Source organism: Chenopodium album, chromosome 6, assembly GCF_948465745.1.
Source record: "Chenopodium album chromosome 6, dcCheAlbu1.1, whole genome shotgun sequence".
Taxonomy (NCBI): Eukaryota; Viridiplantae; Streptophyta; class Magnoliopsida; order Caryophyllales; family Amaranthaceae; genus Chenopodium; species Chenopodium album.
The window spans coordinates 50,608,628-50,623,412 of NC_137839.1; the positions used below are offsets into that span (position 1 = coordinate 50,608,628).

General features: G+C 34.5%; 1 protein-coding gene across 1 annotated transcript; it reads right to left on the reverse strand.

Moving 5' to 3' along the window:
* Positions 1–1,885: 1,885 nt before the first annotated feature.
* LOC145636944 (uncharacterized) lies at positions 1,886–6,754 on the reverse strand. Its single transcript, XM_081688475.1, has 7 exons — positions 6,657–6,754; positions 6,451–6,574; positions 6,261–6,384; positions 6,110–6,176; positions 5,922–6,022; positions 4,956–5,837; positions 1,886–4,857 (listed from the first exon to the last, which is right to left on the reverse strand). The coding sequence occupies exons 1-7, from the start codon at positions 6,752–6,754 to the stop codon at positions 1,886–1,888; spliced, it is 4,368 nt and encodes a 1,455-aa protein (XP_081544601.1).
* Positions 6,755–14,785: the final 8,031 nt, after the last annotated feature.

The window sequence follows — 14,785 nt, forward strand, 5'->3', positions numbered from 1 at the left end:
TAGGGTTATAGTGCACAACCACCCTTACTTAAATACTAATTAAAATCCTAACAACTGTTACATGTGCTTAAGCAATTAACAAGGAAAAAGAACTAAACACAGCATGAAGAAACTAACAGCATCAACCAAACATAACTACATCAAGTAATTCAGATGTATATGTATGAAAATAGCAAACCATCATGATTAGACTACAGATCCTGAAGCCTGATTATATAGACAACTAACAACAGAAAGCAAGCAGCAAGTGTAGATCTACAGCAGCTTGTGTAGGAGCCAAAAAAAAATCAGAACAAAGTCAATCCAGTTACTAAAACAACAAAGACCAAGCATGTACAACTATAAATTTCATTTACATCAAATGATGCTTGACATGTAAGTAAAGTACATGAAAATGACAAAAAATTAGTTCAAATAGAATGACTAATAATACAAAGAAGTATCAAGCACACAGAAACATTATATTTACTGCCATAACAAGCCTAACAACTTCAACAATATAACATGGACAACTTAAATGCATTATAGCAAGATATCAAATCAGGGTTTTATTCTATAACTCAATTAATAAGCCATGCTATTCTGTGCACGACTAACAAAAGATATGCTCTTTAAAAAGTGAAAGAACAACAACAGCTAAACTACTGAGATATGGTAAGGAATTTATTATAGCAGAAAATAACAATAAATGCAAATAAACCAGAATTGAATAGTATAGAAATCATGATATAAAACCATTAATGAACTAACCTGAGCAGCAGAAATCAGAGAGAATAATCTGCAAAAAAACTTAGCTCTAAAAGAGGAGAATGTTCATGTTTTGACAAGATAAGGAATCTTTACATAGAATAGATGAATTAATAAGGTTAGAAAAGTAACCCTGTGTAATATCCACTGGAAATAAGCAAGGTTTTATTTTACCTGGATAATAATGAGCTGCATTTTCAGGTTCTCCAATATTACAAGTAATGTCAACTTGAATATACTTTATTGAGACATGTGATTAATTTGATTTAGACTTTTCTGCCATAAAACTTTATTAAAATATTTTGTACCTATAATGTTAATACTAAACTACTATATTTATTATTCATTGCATATAATCTATTGCTATTTTAAAAATCTAAATTTGAAGAGCTAAGCATATAATATTTAGTGATAGGTAAATATAAATTTACACTGCAACAATACAAAAGAAGTAAATATAAATATATAAGAAGTCAAATATAAACAACATACATATCATAAGCAAAATCATCATTAATTTGGCAAAAGTTACAACCACATATCTAACCAAAAGCGGACGTATATTTCTAAAATAAGTTCAAATGTTATAAGCTAACTTGTGAAATGCAATAGCCTCACCAAGTAAATTATGCTCATAAATAAACCTACATAATGTCTGCAAATTCAAGAAATAAGATCAAGTCAATATATAAAACTAAAAATAACAATTCTAAAATGGCTAAATTAGTCAATGTAAAGAAGATATCATAATTAAAAATAGCTTAACTTACCAAACTTCACATGTAATAATATTAGCCAATCGTAGCACATCATATGATACGATATTCTTGACACTGCTTCCAGTACAGGTTGCTGGTGGCTGGGGTGTATAGACAGATACATTATCAGATTTCTTGGCACGAGAAAGGGCCACATATAATTGACCATGAGAAAAGCAAGGTTGTGGCAAGTATATCAGTACTTGGCTTAATGTTTGCCCTTGAGACTTGTTTATTGTCATAGCAAAACTTAACTTCAGTGGGAATTGCTTGCGTTCAAACTGAAAAGGATACTTACAAGAAGATGAGGGTCTTAAGTTAACCCGTGGCACAAAATATAAGGTCCCTTTATAATGACCTAATACTATTTCACAAATAATTCAATTAGGAAGAAAGCGTCTACAAATAAGACGAGTGCCATTACACATGCCCTTAGAAGGCGCTAAATTGCGCAGCAAAATAACAGGGCTTCCTATCTTCAGTTCAAGCTGATGAGGACTCATTCCTCCCGGACAAAGCGTGTTTAGAAATTCAGTAGGATACAGTGTACAACTGTCATCAAGTATTGAATCATAGCTTTCATACACAGTAGATGTGCCTGGAAACAATTTAATCATATATTCATTGATGGCATCAACATCCTCATTCATTGGTGTAAGAATTGCACGTTCATTAAAAATATTGCTATCAAACCCAGGAACAGAAATTTCAGGGAAAATTGTAGCAGCCAACTTAGAAACAGGATCATCATTCATAGCATAATACCTAATAATGTGTTGTGGAATCTGCACATAAGCACTTTCAACTGACTGTAATTGTCCATTTCCAAGAGCAAGCAAAAAAGCTGAATACACCAGATCTTCTCTAGCTCTTATGTTTTCTGTTAATCGGAATTTTGTCAAAATAGGCCAAATGTAGGAACTAAGAACACTTACACCAACAACTTCCTTTTGTGTACGGCGAGGCAGAATAGGCAACACTTGCCTAAAATCCCCTCCAAAAACAATTACCTTCCCACCAAAAGGCTGATCAGGATAACAAAGATCCCGAAGTAATAGATCTAATGATTCAATGTTTTCTCGCCGTGCCATTGAAGCCTCATCCCAAATAATAAGAACAGCCTCTTTTATCAAAGCAGCCAAACTTCCTTGCTTAGGAACATCACAAGCAAGTGATATTTCAGAATCTAATGGTATCTTAAATCTTGAGTGTGCTGTTCTGCCAGAAGGAATATTAGATGCTGCAATACCTGATGTAGCTGTTGGCAAAACTATTTTTCCTGCCAAACGAACCTCAGCATATAAAGCATTATATAAGAAAGTTTTCCCAGTTCCACCAGGACCATCCACAAAGAAACACCCTGGTTTGCCATCTTGAATATAACACATAATACTGTTAAATGCAGCTGCCTGAGCTGCATTTAATTTGTCTCGACAATCAAGACACTCTGGAGGAATAGGTGCTTCTAACGCATCTGCAATATCTCTTGTCACACGCATCCCATCTTGCGCTTCCTCTACTAAGTGGCCTAATTCAAAATATTCCAACGTTTTCCCCATTGCTTCTAAGCTGCTCTCTAACTCTTTCACAGTCAAACTCTTTACTTTAGATGGGCAGTCTGGATATTTATGCTTGAAGTCTTCAGATAAAGAAATATAGAAGTGCAACCAAAGTGCATTTGGATTACTTGGCTGGCAGAATATTAACAGGGTTGCAAAGAGTTGCCTCATCGCTGAAGGCATTTGAGCTTCTGCTGCCTCCTCCAAACATGCAGTGATGGTATTGTCTTCTTGAAACAATCCCAGCTTAATAGCAGCTTCTTGAAATGTTGAGTATAAAACTCCAAAAACAGTTTTTAGATGGTCAAATGAAACAGGACTTTTAACTTTACCCAGCAACAAGCGCAAGAAGAAACGCTCACCTACGGAAGGAACAACAAAAGCCATCCGACCTACATTATTCTTTTTATAACTTTTCTTAATCCACTCCTTATTGCAGCTATCCCATCTGTATTCTGTAATCATTTCAGTATATGTAAGGCCTGTGCCTCCAGGCAGAGATGCATTTTTGCTAAAAAATTCAGTCAAAGCAGTTTTGCACCTCTTTTCATTTCCAATGACTGAATCAAGCTGTTCATGAGCCCTCATGTAAACAGTTTGCATATTTGGCATGTGCACAGGTAACAACATGACTGAAGGGGTCATCTCAAACAAATCAAACCCAAATATTCTCCAGGCTGCCTCACATGGAGAAACCCATCTACCAGCCTGAAAATTCTCAATCTCATCTACACCTTCATTGCCTTCTCCAGCAACATTAAAAGAAACACGGTCATGGCCCTTATAGACATACTTATACAAATATTTCACTGCTTGAATAGTAGAGCACACCTCAACATTTAAATGGCAATCAAATAATAAAGATAGGTATGGATTATATGGGATAACCCATCGATTATCAAGATTAGCACCACGAATCCTAACATGTTCTCCTGTGTTCCGCCTTCTATATAATGGATAACCATCCTCATTAGTAGTAGTTTCTTCTACATATGACTTTGGATAATTATATTTACAAGCAAATTCATCCTTAACTTTCTTTTTCATGCACCCACACTTTGGATTTAAGCTACCACAAGGGCCATGCATCATGTGCTTGAGTATAATTTTGCGCAACTGAGGAGAATCAGTAGAAGGTATTTCTGCACTAACAAATGTATCATAATCTGCAGGACCAGTAAGCTTGTACCCATGATCTAAGATAATAAGAAAATGAGCATGTGGGAGACCTCTTTTTTGGAACTCTACAACATACACCATAGCCACAACCTTTCCAAAAACTTGCTCTTCTGTGATTTGCTTTTTCAAAGCAATTAATTTACTTCTGAATACACGAGCAACAACATCTGGACGATCAGCTGCAGTTTCAGTGTCAGCAAGTTCAGCTGTTATCTCTGGCCAGTTAGCGTTACATGTCATAGTAACAAAAAGATCAGGCTTGCCAAACCGCTGAACAAGTGCCATAGCATTTAAATAGCGTTTTTTCATATCACGGGGCCCACCAATGAAAGAAGGTGGCAAAATAACTCGTCGGCCAATATTGTCTGCACTTTTCTCTCCATCATCAACAGTGTCTAGGATACCCTTATACATATCTGCTCTGATTGTTTGCTGATTCCTTCTAAAAAAATCAAGTCTAGTATTTTCAATCTTCACATACATATCAACAATGTACTGTTGGAAACAGCGACCTCCAAGAAGAAGCATGTTCCCTGGCCTGATCTGCAACTTATAAGCATAATATTCTCTAGTAGAAATATGCCTGTTAGAGGTGCCTGAACAGTCTGCTGAACCTGTATGTCAAAAAAGACGCCACATTAGTTAAGTTATAAAGTAATGCACATATGAGAGCTAAATGAACTAAATTAACAATGTGCAACTGAAAACCTACGTTTAGCCTCTTGTTCTAATAAACTATCTTCTGAATGAACGACACATGAAGAAACAGGACTAACGTCCATTAAAGCCTTCTTCTGTGTACTTTTATAAGTTTTTCTCAAACCCTGAGTCCAGCCACAGTCACCATATGGGAAGAGCAGAGGGTACTGCAATGGGTCATAGCATCCATAATAATGACATATTCGATGCTTCCTAGTAGACTTCCCTGATACAATTATATGCGGACCACTATAATCGCTTGATGACATGCTATCTGGCCATATAGCAGCAACCTCATCAGTGGAAGGTGCATTATACACTCGCTGGTCTAACACTGTGCTTTGACTAATGACAATCTGTGTACTATGGGTAACAGTAAGATCTCGCAATGACCTGAAGAATCGAGCATACGGATTTATACTTGTAACGCGCATAAGTATGTCTACTATGTCTCTCCTAACTTCAGGGAACACTTTTGATCTATTCACAGCTTCAAACTGTGCATCATAGAAGTAAAGCTGCAAGTACTTAGGCTTTTCATTTCCAGGAAGTAAATCAGGCAAATTGTGATAGATCTGCCCATGCAGCAAAAAGACATAAATTCCCTTTTCAGTCTTTGCATTATAATTACCTCCAAGTGAGCAAAATGCAAACAAACTATTGTACATGCGAACATATTGTCTAAAGTGCAATGCATCCTCGTCTTGAGATGTAAAGAGTCGATGAAGTTCAGGAGGAAAATCGTTTGAAGCAATCTTAATACTTCCATTCCCGCAACAAAAATGGAGCCATTCATATTGAAATTTCTTAGCTCCGCATTTAAGACAGACATGAGGAGCCTCCATCTGTAACGGAGCTGTTGGAAGTGGCTGGCCAATTGCAGCAAGTGGTTCTTCTGGAAGCAATTATTTAAAAATCAACAACTGGCTAACTCAAATAGTATATACTAATCAAATAAAGAATGAATTAATATGCATACTCTTCTTTTTTGGAGCAGGTGTCTTCTTTTTGGCTTCCTTAGGCTGTCCTAGTTTAGCTTGATTTCTAAGTGCACCCTGCGCACTGCTCTCTCCAACCTCACTAATGTCACAAATACAAACACAACAATAAGACAAAGAACATGTAAATTCTATTAGCTAATATTAATAGTTAATGGAAAATGACAACCTTACAGAGTCCATTAATGATAATCCATTTATTGGCTCTAAGTAAGTAACAGCAACAATTGCTCCTTCTATAATAAAAAACCTGACACTGTCAAACAAACCATAGTACAAATCTCATCTATAAACTTACACAATCAAACAAAGATACTTACTTGCTTTCCTTGGAGAAGATTGTTTAACTTCCTGTCCTGAAACTGTTTTTTTCTTCTTCTTAATATTAGTACACGCTTTCCTCATAATATTGTCAGCCACCTGATTATCCCCATTGATTGCTCCCTTTATAACATTGTAAATCATAGGTTAGCAATGACTAAACAGATAACACTTAAGCAAAAACAATGCCAGATAAAAAATCTCACTGGATTTCCTTGAATTAGGCTGCTTAGGAGCTGCATTGGCATTTATCTTTTTCTTGTCATTGTTCATGCGTGCCTTCTTTGCATTGTTGTCAACCACCTGACCATCTCTAACAATAATAAACATGTAACTGTAATTTAGTGCTGAACCATTTCACATATAAAGCTACAAACTTAATAACTCAGCCCAACCTGATTCCACTTAGTTCTGAAAGAGCATCAATTGCAAGTGAGCGTTTGCTAGCACGCTGCCTTACGTAAGTCCCATAACTTTTAGCTTTTTCTGTCATATATTTTTAAAGCATTTTAGAAATAATCAGATACAGGACTATTTAAATTCTTACAGAAAAGTTCTATGTAATCTGTGTTTTTTTTAAAGGCTAAATTAAGGCCAAAATCATACCCATGAAATAATAAACTGAGTCAACAACTTGAATTGAAACAAATTAATGTTTGCTCGTATTCTGCAAGGCTTGCAAAATTCAAAAGAAATAAGAATGCATAAATAAAAGAACAACAACTAATATGTACAACATGATAATAATGAAAGAATTCAGCAAGATATACAAAAGAGAGAACCAACATAGATAATTCCATTCAATTAAAGCAACACTGCATTGCATACAAAGACACTGTCTTAAACCATAAGATTACATCCCATTAGCTAACACTACAAAGAAAGGCAAAAGCAAGCTGGGATGACTTAGCAATACAATTTCCACACAAAAAACAACACATTATGCCAACCTAACATAGACTCTTAGATTAAGTACTACAAATTCCCAGCTGAATTACAAGTTTCAATCCAAGCTAATCTAAATCTTCCTACGCTTAAACACAGTTTCCAAGTCATTTGGAACTGGAACAAATAAGCCATCAGGTATTGGAGCAGAGCGTGCAGCAGCATGCTGGCCAAATGAAGAAGAAGCCTTTGGCTTGGCAGGGGCTGCTGGAGGTAAGGCAGGAGTTGGGATCCTATGATAGCCTGACTGAGGCGTGAGGCAGTCACTTCCACCAATATAAGGAGCTAAATGCAGCTCTCCTTGCTTTCCAAGTGCACGTTCCCTCACTGACATATAACTCTCCCTGGCCAATGCACACTTAATACCAGAGTAAACCCCTTTTCCATAATTAAGATCAATTATGTCGACATTGTAGCGAATGCGCAAGACCTTAACAGCCCGCTTAGCAGCATCTTGCTTTGCTTCCTTGCAAGTACTGGACAAAGCACTATAAACACATTCCAAACCAACATTGTCACCAAAAAACACTGTCAGCCAAGACACCCACTTTCCTGCAGAAAGTTCAGCAACCTCCACACCAGAAACCCTTGATTTAGTTGCAACAACCAAAACACGCAGCACATCTATGTAGTCAATGCATATGCACTTATCTCCAGTAAGCTTGGCTGGCGGAACAGGCCACTTAGCCACACCCTTTGGCAAAGGCTTATTCAGCGAGTTTAATGCAATGCGCTTCATCTCATAAAGAAAAGCACATAAATCAAGCCTATACATAGCATCAGCAGTTAAATCATGAATCAGCAACCCATAGTCTGCTCGTAAAAAACGAACAGCTTGTTCAGCAGCATTTTCACGGGAAGCATCCAAGGTCAGAGCAGAGCCACCCTCAAACGTATAAGGGGAGAGAATACAACCAGTCACAAGAGAAAGTTCAACAGCATTCCCAGATTCACCAGTTAAACGGTAAACAGGTGGTGCTAGCTTTAGGAAATCAATAACCTGATTCAACAAGCATTAAAAAGAAACGGCAACTTTCAATGGCTCTGTCCCCATAACCTGTGGCCATGATCAATGTATACCATCAGAAGCTAAGCAGCCACAAAACATCACCTAAGCAACTTATAACCCTTAGAAATGCTCTAATGTACACACATAGCTTCACTATATAAACCCGACCACACCCTTAACAAATAATCCTTATGGTAACCACACATGCATACCTACTAACAGCAATCAAACTAACATCTCATAGCACTATAAGAACATAGAAGACAAAAACCCTAAAACAAATCAAGATACACTGTAACACAATCACACCTTATTCAGATTAATCTAAATAGCAACACAAATAAGAAAGCATAAACACATACAGCAGGTTCTGAAGCACCAAAAACTGCCACCTTAGATGCTGGATACCTACATAAACAACCAAAAACAACAAAGAACAAATTAACCAAATATCCTTTAAGCAACCCAAAATATAAGCAAAACAATACAACATAGCAAAACAAAGCAATGACCATAATCAGAACCTAAAAAAAAAAAAAAAAAATTAAAAATTTAAAAAAACAAAAACAATAATCAACCCAACAAAATTATTTACATAGCATCCCACATAACCAGCACAAAAAAAAAAAAGGTAAACAAACTAAAAACAGTCAGCACAATAAAACCAACAAAATTATTTGCATAATATATACCAACAAATATGCACTATAACAATATTATTAATTCAAAAGATCAAAAATTTTGATTTCCTTGACTAAGCAATTATCAAAATAATGCTAATCTAAACAATGATCAAATCATCATCTGATATAATAACAAATAGAAGCATCAAAACCAGATATAAATTTTTCCATCCATAAACCCCTTAAATTCATAAACAAAAATAATCAAAAGTCCATATTGCAAGTTCAATCAGTACAAGCTTTGGTTATCAATGAATTTGTTCTTTGAAAGTCAATAATTTGAGCCCAATTTTAATGTGATATCAGAGCAGTACATCAAGAGGTAATACAATATTGTTTCTGTACAATGCTGTGCAATTTAAGTCAAATTAGTTAACATTGTATAGCATAATAATTGAAAATAATCTAATATGTTTTTACCAAATTCTTATATTTTCCTTTCACCCCCCGTTTTTTCCCCTTTTTCTTGCCTTTGTTTTGGTAATTAATCACCATAACATAAGTGGCTTTTATACATGGCAACACCACAGCATAAGACCTTCAAGTACAAGATCAAGTAGCATGCGAAGACACCTGAAAATCCACTGAATAATAACTTGGGAGATGCAACCCACCTTAATATCTAGATTATAGCCGAATAACCACTGGATAAGCAACTGCACCTTACTTGGAACTCCCAAAAACAATCTCTTTCTGCACCTCATCTTATTATCCAGCTAATAGCCAAATAACCACAATATAATGGGCTACATTACTTATTATCTACACCCCTTTTACAATGGAACTTTTTTTTGAAACCAAAGACATACATAATACAAATTCATTAGTAGTACATAATACAAATATAGTAATTAGTATCAATCCAATATTCTGTACAAATTCATTAGCAATCCTCTAACAGCAATGTTAAGCAATTCTCTAACAGCAATGTTAAATGACATGCAATCAGAAATTCTCAACTAATAATAATAAAACAATAAGACCATGCTAATCAAAATGTTTAAATTATACATTATACAAGCAATATTATATAATTATGCATCAAAAACAAACATAATGAGATAATAATGAGATGAAGATTCTCTAACAGCAATGTTAAATGACATACAATCAGAAATTCCCGACTAATAATAAAACAATAAGACCATGCTAATCAAAATGTTTAAATTATACATTTTACAAGCAATATTATATAGTTATGCATCAAAACAATCATAATGAGATAATAATGAGATGAAGATTTAATACAATGTGTAAATCATTTTATACATTGACAAGCAAACCCAACATCAAACCCAATATTTTTATGCAATTTGATTCAAGATTACAAGCAAAACCAAAATCATAAGTACACAAAACATATCAAGAAAATCAGTAGCTTTCTCTATGCACTAATCCTAAGCTAAACTTGATTGTCTTCATAAAACCACGTGTAAACATCTTCAATCTACCACCTCTTCAACTTGTCACCACACGTGTACCTCCATCACCTACCAGCACACCAAAAAGAATTATTTTTTTGTAAAGAAAGAAGCAGCAAGAAAGAAAGAGGGCAAAAAAGGAAGAGAACCATTGCAGCAGAACCAAAAAAAAAAATTTGACAGGGGCAAATCCGTCCTCACACTGTTCATAAGGAAAATCCTGAAAGCAAAAATTCCCCACCCCAATTTGGCTTTTATAAAGGGTTATGGATATATATAATCACTTTATAAATCAATGTTTGGTACAATCATCTAATATGGAATCAACTTTCTTGGTGTGCACCGAGCTTATTTTAGAATTTTTAATATGCTTATATCTTACTATTACCCATTCCCAAGCAGCCTTTCTTGTGTATTCGTACCAGTTTTCATGCAAGAGGTTTTGATCCGATATAGGGCGAGGGCGTCTTTTCCTTATCTTAACAAAAAAATATATCTTAGTTCTATCTATGTGGTATCTTCTTTGAAATTGTATGATATTAACTTATTGTAAACACATACTTTTAAGGTAGAGTAAAGAAAATGTAACTTATGAGGACCACACCCTTTATTTATTATTTACTCCCTCTATTCTAAATGTATACATTTGGTCGACACTAAGAGCTTGTTCTCATTGACTGAACTTAGCAGAACTGAAATGAACTGAACTGAACTTATTAATTAGTGATTTTTAACTACAGATTAGTGATCAATGATTATTTATTATTATAAGTATGAGTATATATTATTATTATTAAATATTATTATTATTATTATTTAAATGTTATTATTAAATATTAGTATTTTTAAATATTATTATTATTATTAAATTTTATTATTAAATATTATTATTATAATTATTAAATATTATTATTATTATTATTATTATTATTATTATTATTATTAGGCGAAATTGGCCTCAACAGCACGAACTTTTAACAAGGTGCAAATAGCAGCATGAACTTTGACTATTAGCTATAACAACACAAACTCCTTCATTAGGTGCACAAAATATCATAAATGTAGCTCGATACCAAAAATTTTATCGAGACATGGTATCTAACATTTTATTATCATAAAATATCGTTTGGTCTCGTGCCTCGATTTGTATGAGGAAAAAAATATTATCAAACGAGGTTTTGAAGGTCAATTTAGTCAATTTTGAGATCAAATTTATTAAAAAATTACAAAAAACATCAATTTTCGTGCTATAAAAAAGTCTCGGTTAGGGTTTTGGGTCAATTTGAACCTTGAGGATTATATATGATATCAAAATTTGCAAAAAGTTAATAAAATATTAAAGATTCCACGTATTCGATAAAATTTCTGGTCCTAGGTGTCATTTATGATTTTATGATGTTTTGTGCACCCAATGAAGAAGTTGGTGCTGTTACGGCTACTTGTCAAAGTTCATGCTGCTACATGCACCTTATTAAATGTTTGTGTTGTTGAGGCCAATTTTGCCTTATTATTATTGTTGTTGTCGTCGTCGTCGTCGTTGTTGTTGTTCTTATTGTCATTGTTGTTGTTGTTGTTCTTATTGTCATTGTTGTTGTTGTTGTTCTTATTGTTGTTGTTTTGTTGGTGTTCTTATTGTTGTTGTTGTTGTTGTTGTTGTTGTTGTTTTGTTGGTGTTAGTAAAATATTGTGTAAGAGAGTAAAAATAAAGAATTAATTCAACAATCCCGTTAAAAAAAAAGAATTAATTTAACAACTTATTATATTTAAAAGTAAAGAATTTAATAATAGGAGAGAACTAGGTGACCGATACAAAGTTTTAAGAGAGAAAAACGAGAGTTAGTTTAACTACTTATTCAAAGTAAAGAATGTAATAATAGGAGAGAGATAGTTATGAAAAGGAAGTGTAAACCTTGAGATGTGATATATATTGGAATGAAGGAAGAAAATGGAATGTTGACCTTAGCATATTTACCCAATAGGGCGTGAGAGTAACCGTTGATTTTAATGATAGTGATTAATAAATAAATGGAATGCTTGACAAGCCGCACCACCACAAAAATGGAATATAATGTCCAACCTAGCACACAACCGAGCAAATTTTAAGTTAGAAGTTCACCCGATCGAGCGAGGTACACCTGATAGGGTACGAGAGTAATCGTTTCTAGAGATGTTCCATCGCTCAGTCGGGCGCGTGAATGTGTCAGGTTACTGTTATAAGCTCCAACTCTTTCTCTTCCTCTTCTCCTTGTAACTTCCTCTTAAATCCCAATTAATGGGAGGTTAAAGGGGTTGTTAACATGTCTTAATCAGAGATTAAGGATTGACAATATAGCCTTTTGTACTCTTGAACTTCTCATGCACATTATATATTTCATAGTTGTAAAATTAGATAAAGATACAATCATCAAATACATTAAGCTAAACACATTCCTCTTTTTAGGATAAGTTTATGACAGCAACCTCTCACCTTAAAGTGCCTTTGTGTGAGAGTGTTGTGTGATTCTTAGGGAACGTGCCGGTGAATACAATTGAGCACCACAGTTGCACCGGAATATCGTTTTTAAGTCATCGATTTGCATCACGACACACCAAATTTGTTCCATTATTTATAAGATTAATTCTTTCGATCTTATTGTTCATTTCTTTCTCGTAGTCTTGAAATTAAAATACCTTAATTTACAACGATATATATGAATAATAAAACAAAAAAAAATAATAGATTTTTGAAAGAAAAGGTTTAGCAATTACAGAGTACAAAAAATGAAGGGCGTATCAAGAAATATAGGGTGCCAGTTTATAAAAATTTAGTAAAAAAGAAAGCATTAGCATATGTGTATGGGCCATAATATAACCAACACCACTACTATTTTCATTCAACTTTCATTGTAGATAGGTAATTTATTAAATAAATATTGAATAAACAATTAGGTGTAAGATGAAGTAAGAGTTAGTGTAAAAATGTGGGTGGGTGTAAGCAAACCCACAATGGAAAACTCACACCCTCCCACAACCTATATTTCAAGTCACTGATCTCCTTTGATACACGAGTCCAATGACAAACAAGAAGATCACAAGTGGAACTCTACAATTTTTTTTTTTTTTTTATTTTTTAATTGAAGAAATAATGGTAAAAATATAAACTAAGAAACTATGTAAACCTAAAAAACATCAAAAGTCAGAGGAACAAAGAAACTATTCAACTTAATCCGATACTGGTTAGCTATGTGGTGGGAGAGATGAACTTCTGCTCTATCAACCTTGAGGATGATGCAATGCTAAAAAGTGCTTACGATCTGGGCAATCTCCTTCAACGCCCAGAGAAGGTGAATATCTTGGGTCCCTTGCTTTTAAGTAACGTGACAAGTAAAGCAAAGTCATTTAAGATCTTAGTTGACCTATAACTGGCCCAATTTAAAGCATAAAGACAAGTCCAACCCTTTGAGGTCGCTAATCCAGAGTTGCCCCTAGCCTCCATTTCACCATGGTTAGGCATCTCTATCATCCATCCTACCCCATTAATATTTAATATTTTTATTGTAATTATAATGGATTGGTGCACCATTGTACATGTACATGTATATATATATATATGTATATATATGTGTATATATATATACATATACATTTGATGAGCATTTAGGTTGTTTTTATCTTTTCATAGCTTTAGATTCTCCAAGTTCTAGATCTTGCGCTTTCAAGCCGCGCTTTCATGAAGATGGGGTGTTGAACCCACTGTCAAGTGCTCTTTGGGACTTCTACTCTTGGTGTCCATCATCATCATTTGGTGCGCTCATTCGAAGCCATCAGCGAACGCACGAACCCTCTAAATGAACCGAAGAAACCCAGAGGAGCATTGGCGCGCCTCCCTGATTTCCCACTTTGCTCGGTTTCGTTTTGCGCCTCCTATTTAAACCTTTGCAACCTAATTTTTGTAAAGAGACTTAGATTGAAATTAGATCATAGTTTTATCTTAGTTGAGAGTTTCTTTTTCTAGTTTTAGGGTTAGTTTAGGAGTAGATTTTAGAGAGAGAAAGTGAGGAATTTCAATGGTGATTGAGAGATTGATGATTCAATGGTGACAATTGTGTTGAAGATCATCTCTATTATCAACGAGAATTTCTAACTCTATCTCATTTTATTGATTTGTTTAATTTTCAAGTTTGTTTGGATTGATTTTGATGTTTGATGCTGTAGACATCTACTTTTAGCCTCCTGTCCCGACAAGAAGTGCAATGACGATAAATAAAACCATCTTCATGTTGGATCAAAGTAAAGAATGCTTATGGATAACTGGTTAAGCCACAAAACACAAAAGACTAGCCCAGATAAAAGAACAAGGGCAACACAAGGTCCAAATTAACTAAACCCGATCATAATTAAGCGTAAGTCCGTGCTTAAAACCCAATAATGACGGATTTAGGAGCGTCTAGGTTAAAATAAAAGCTGTCGCGGAAAATATCGCGCAC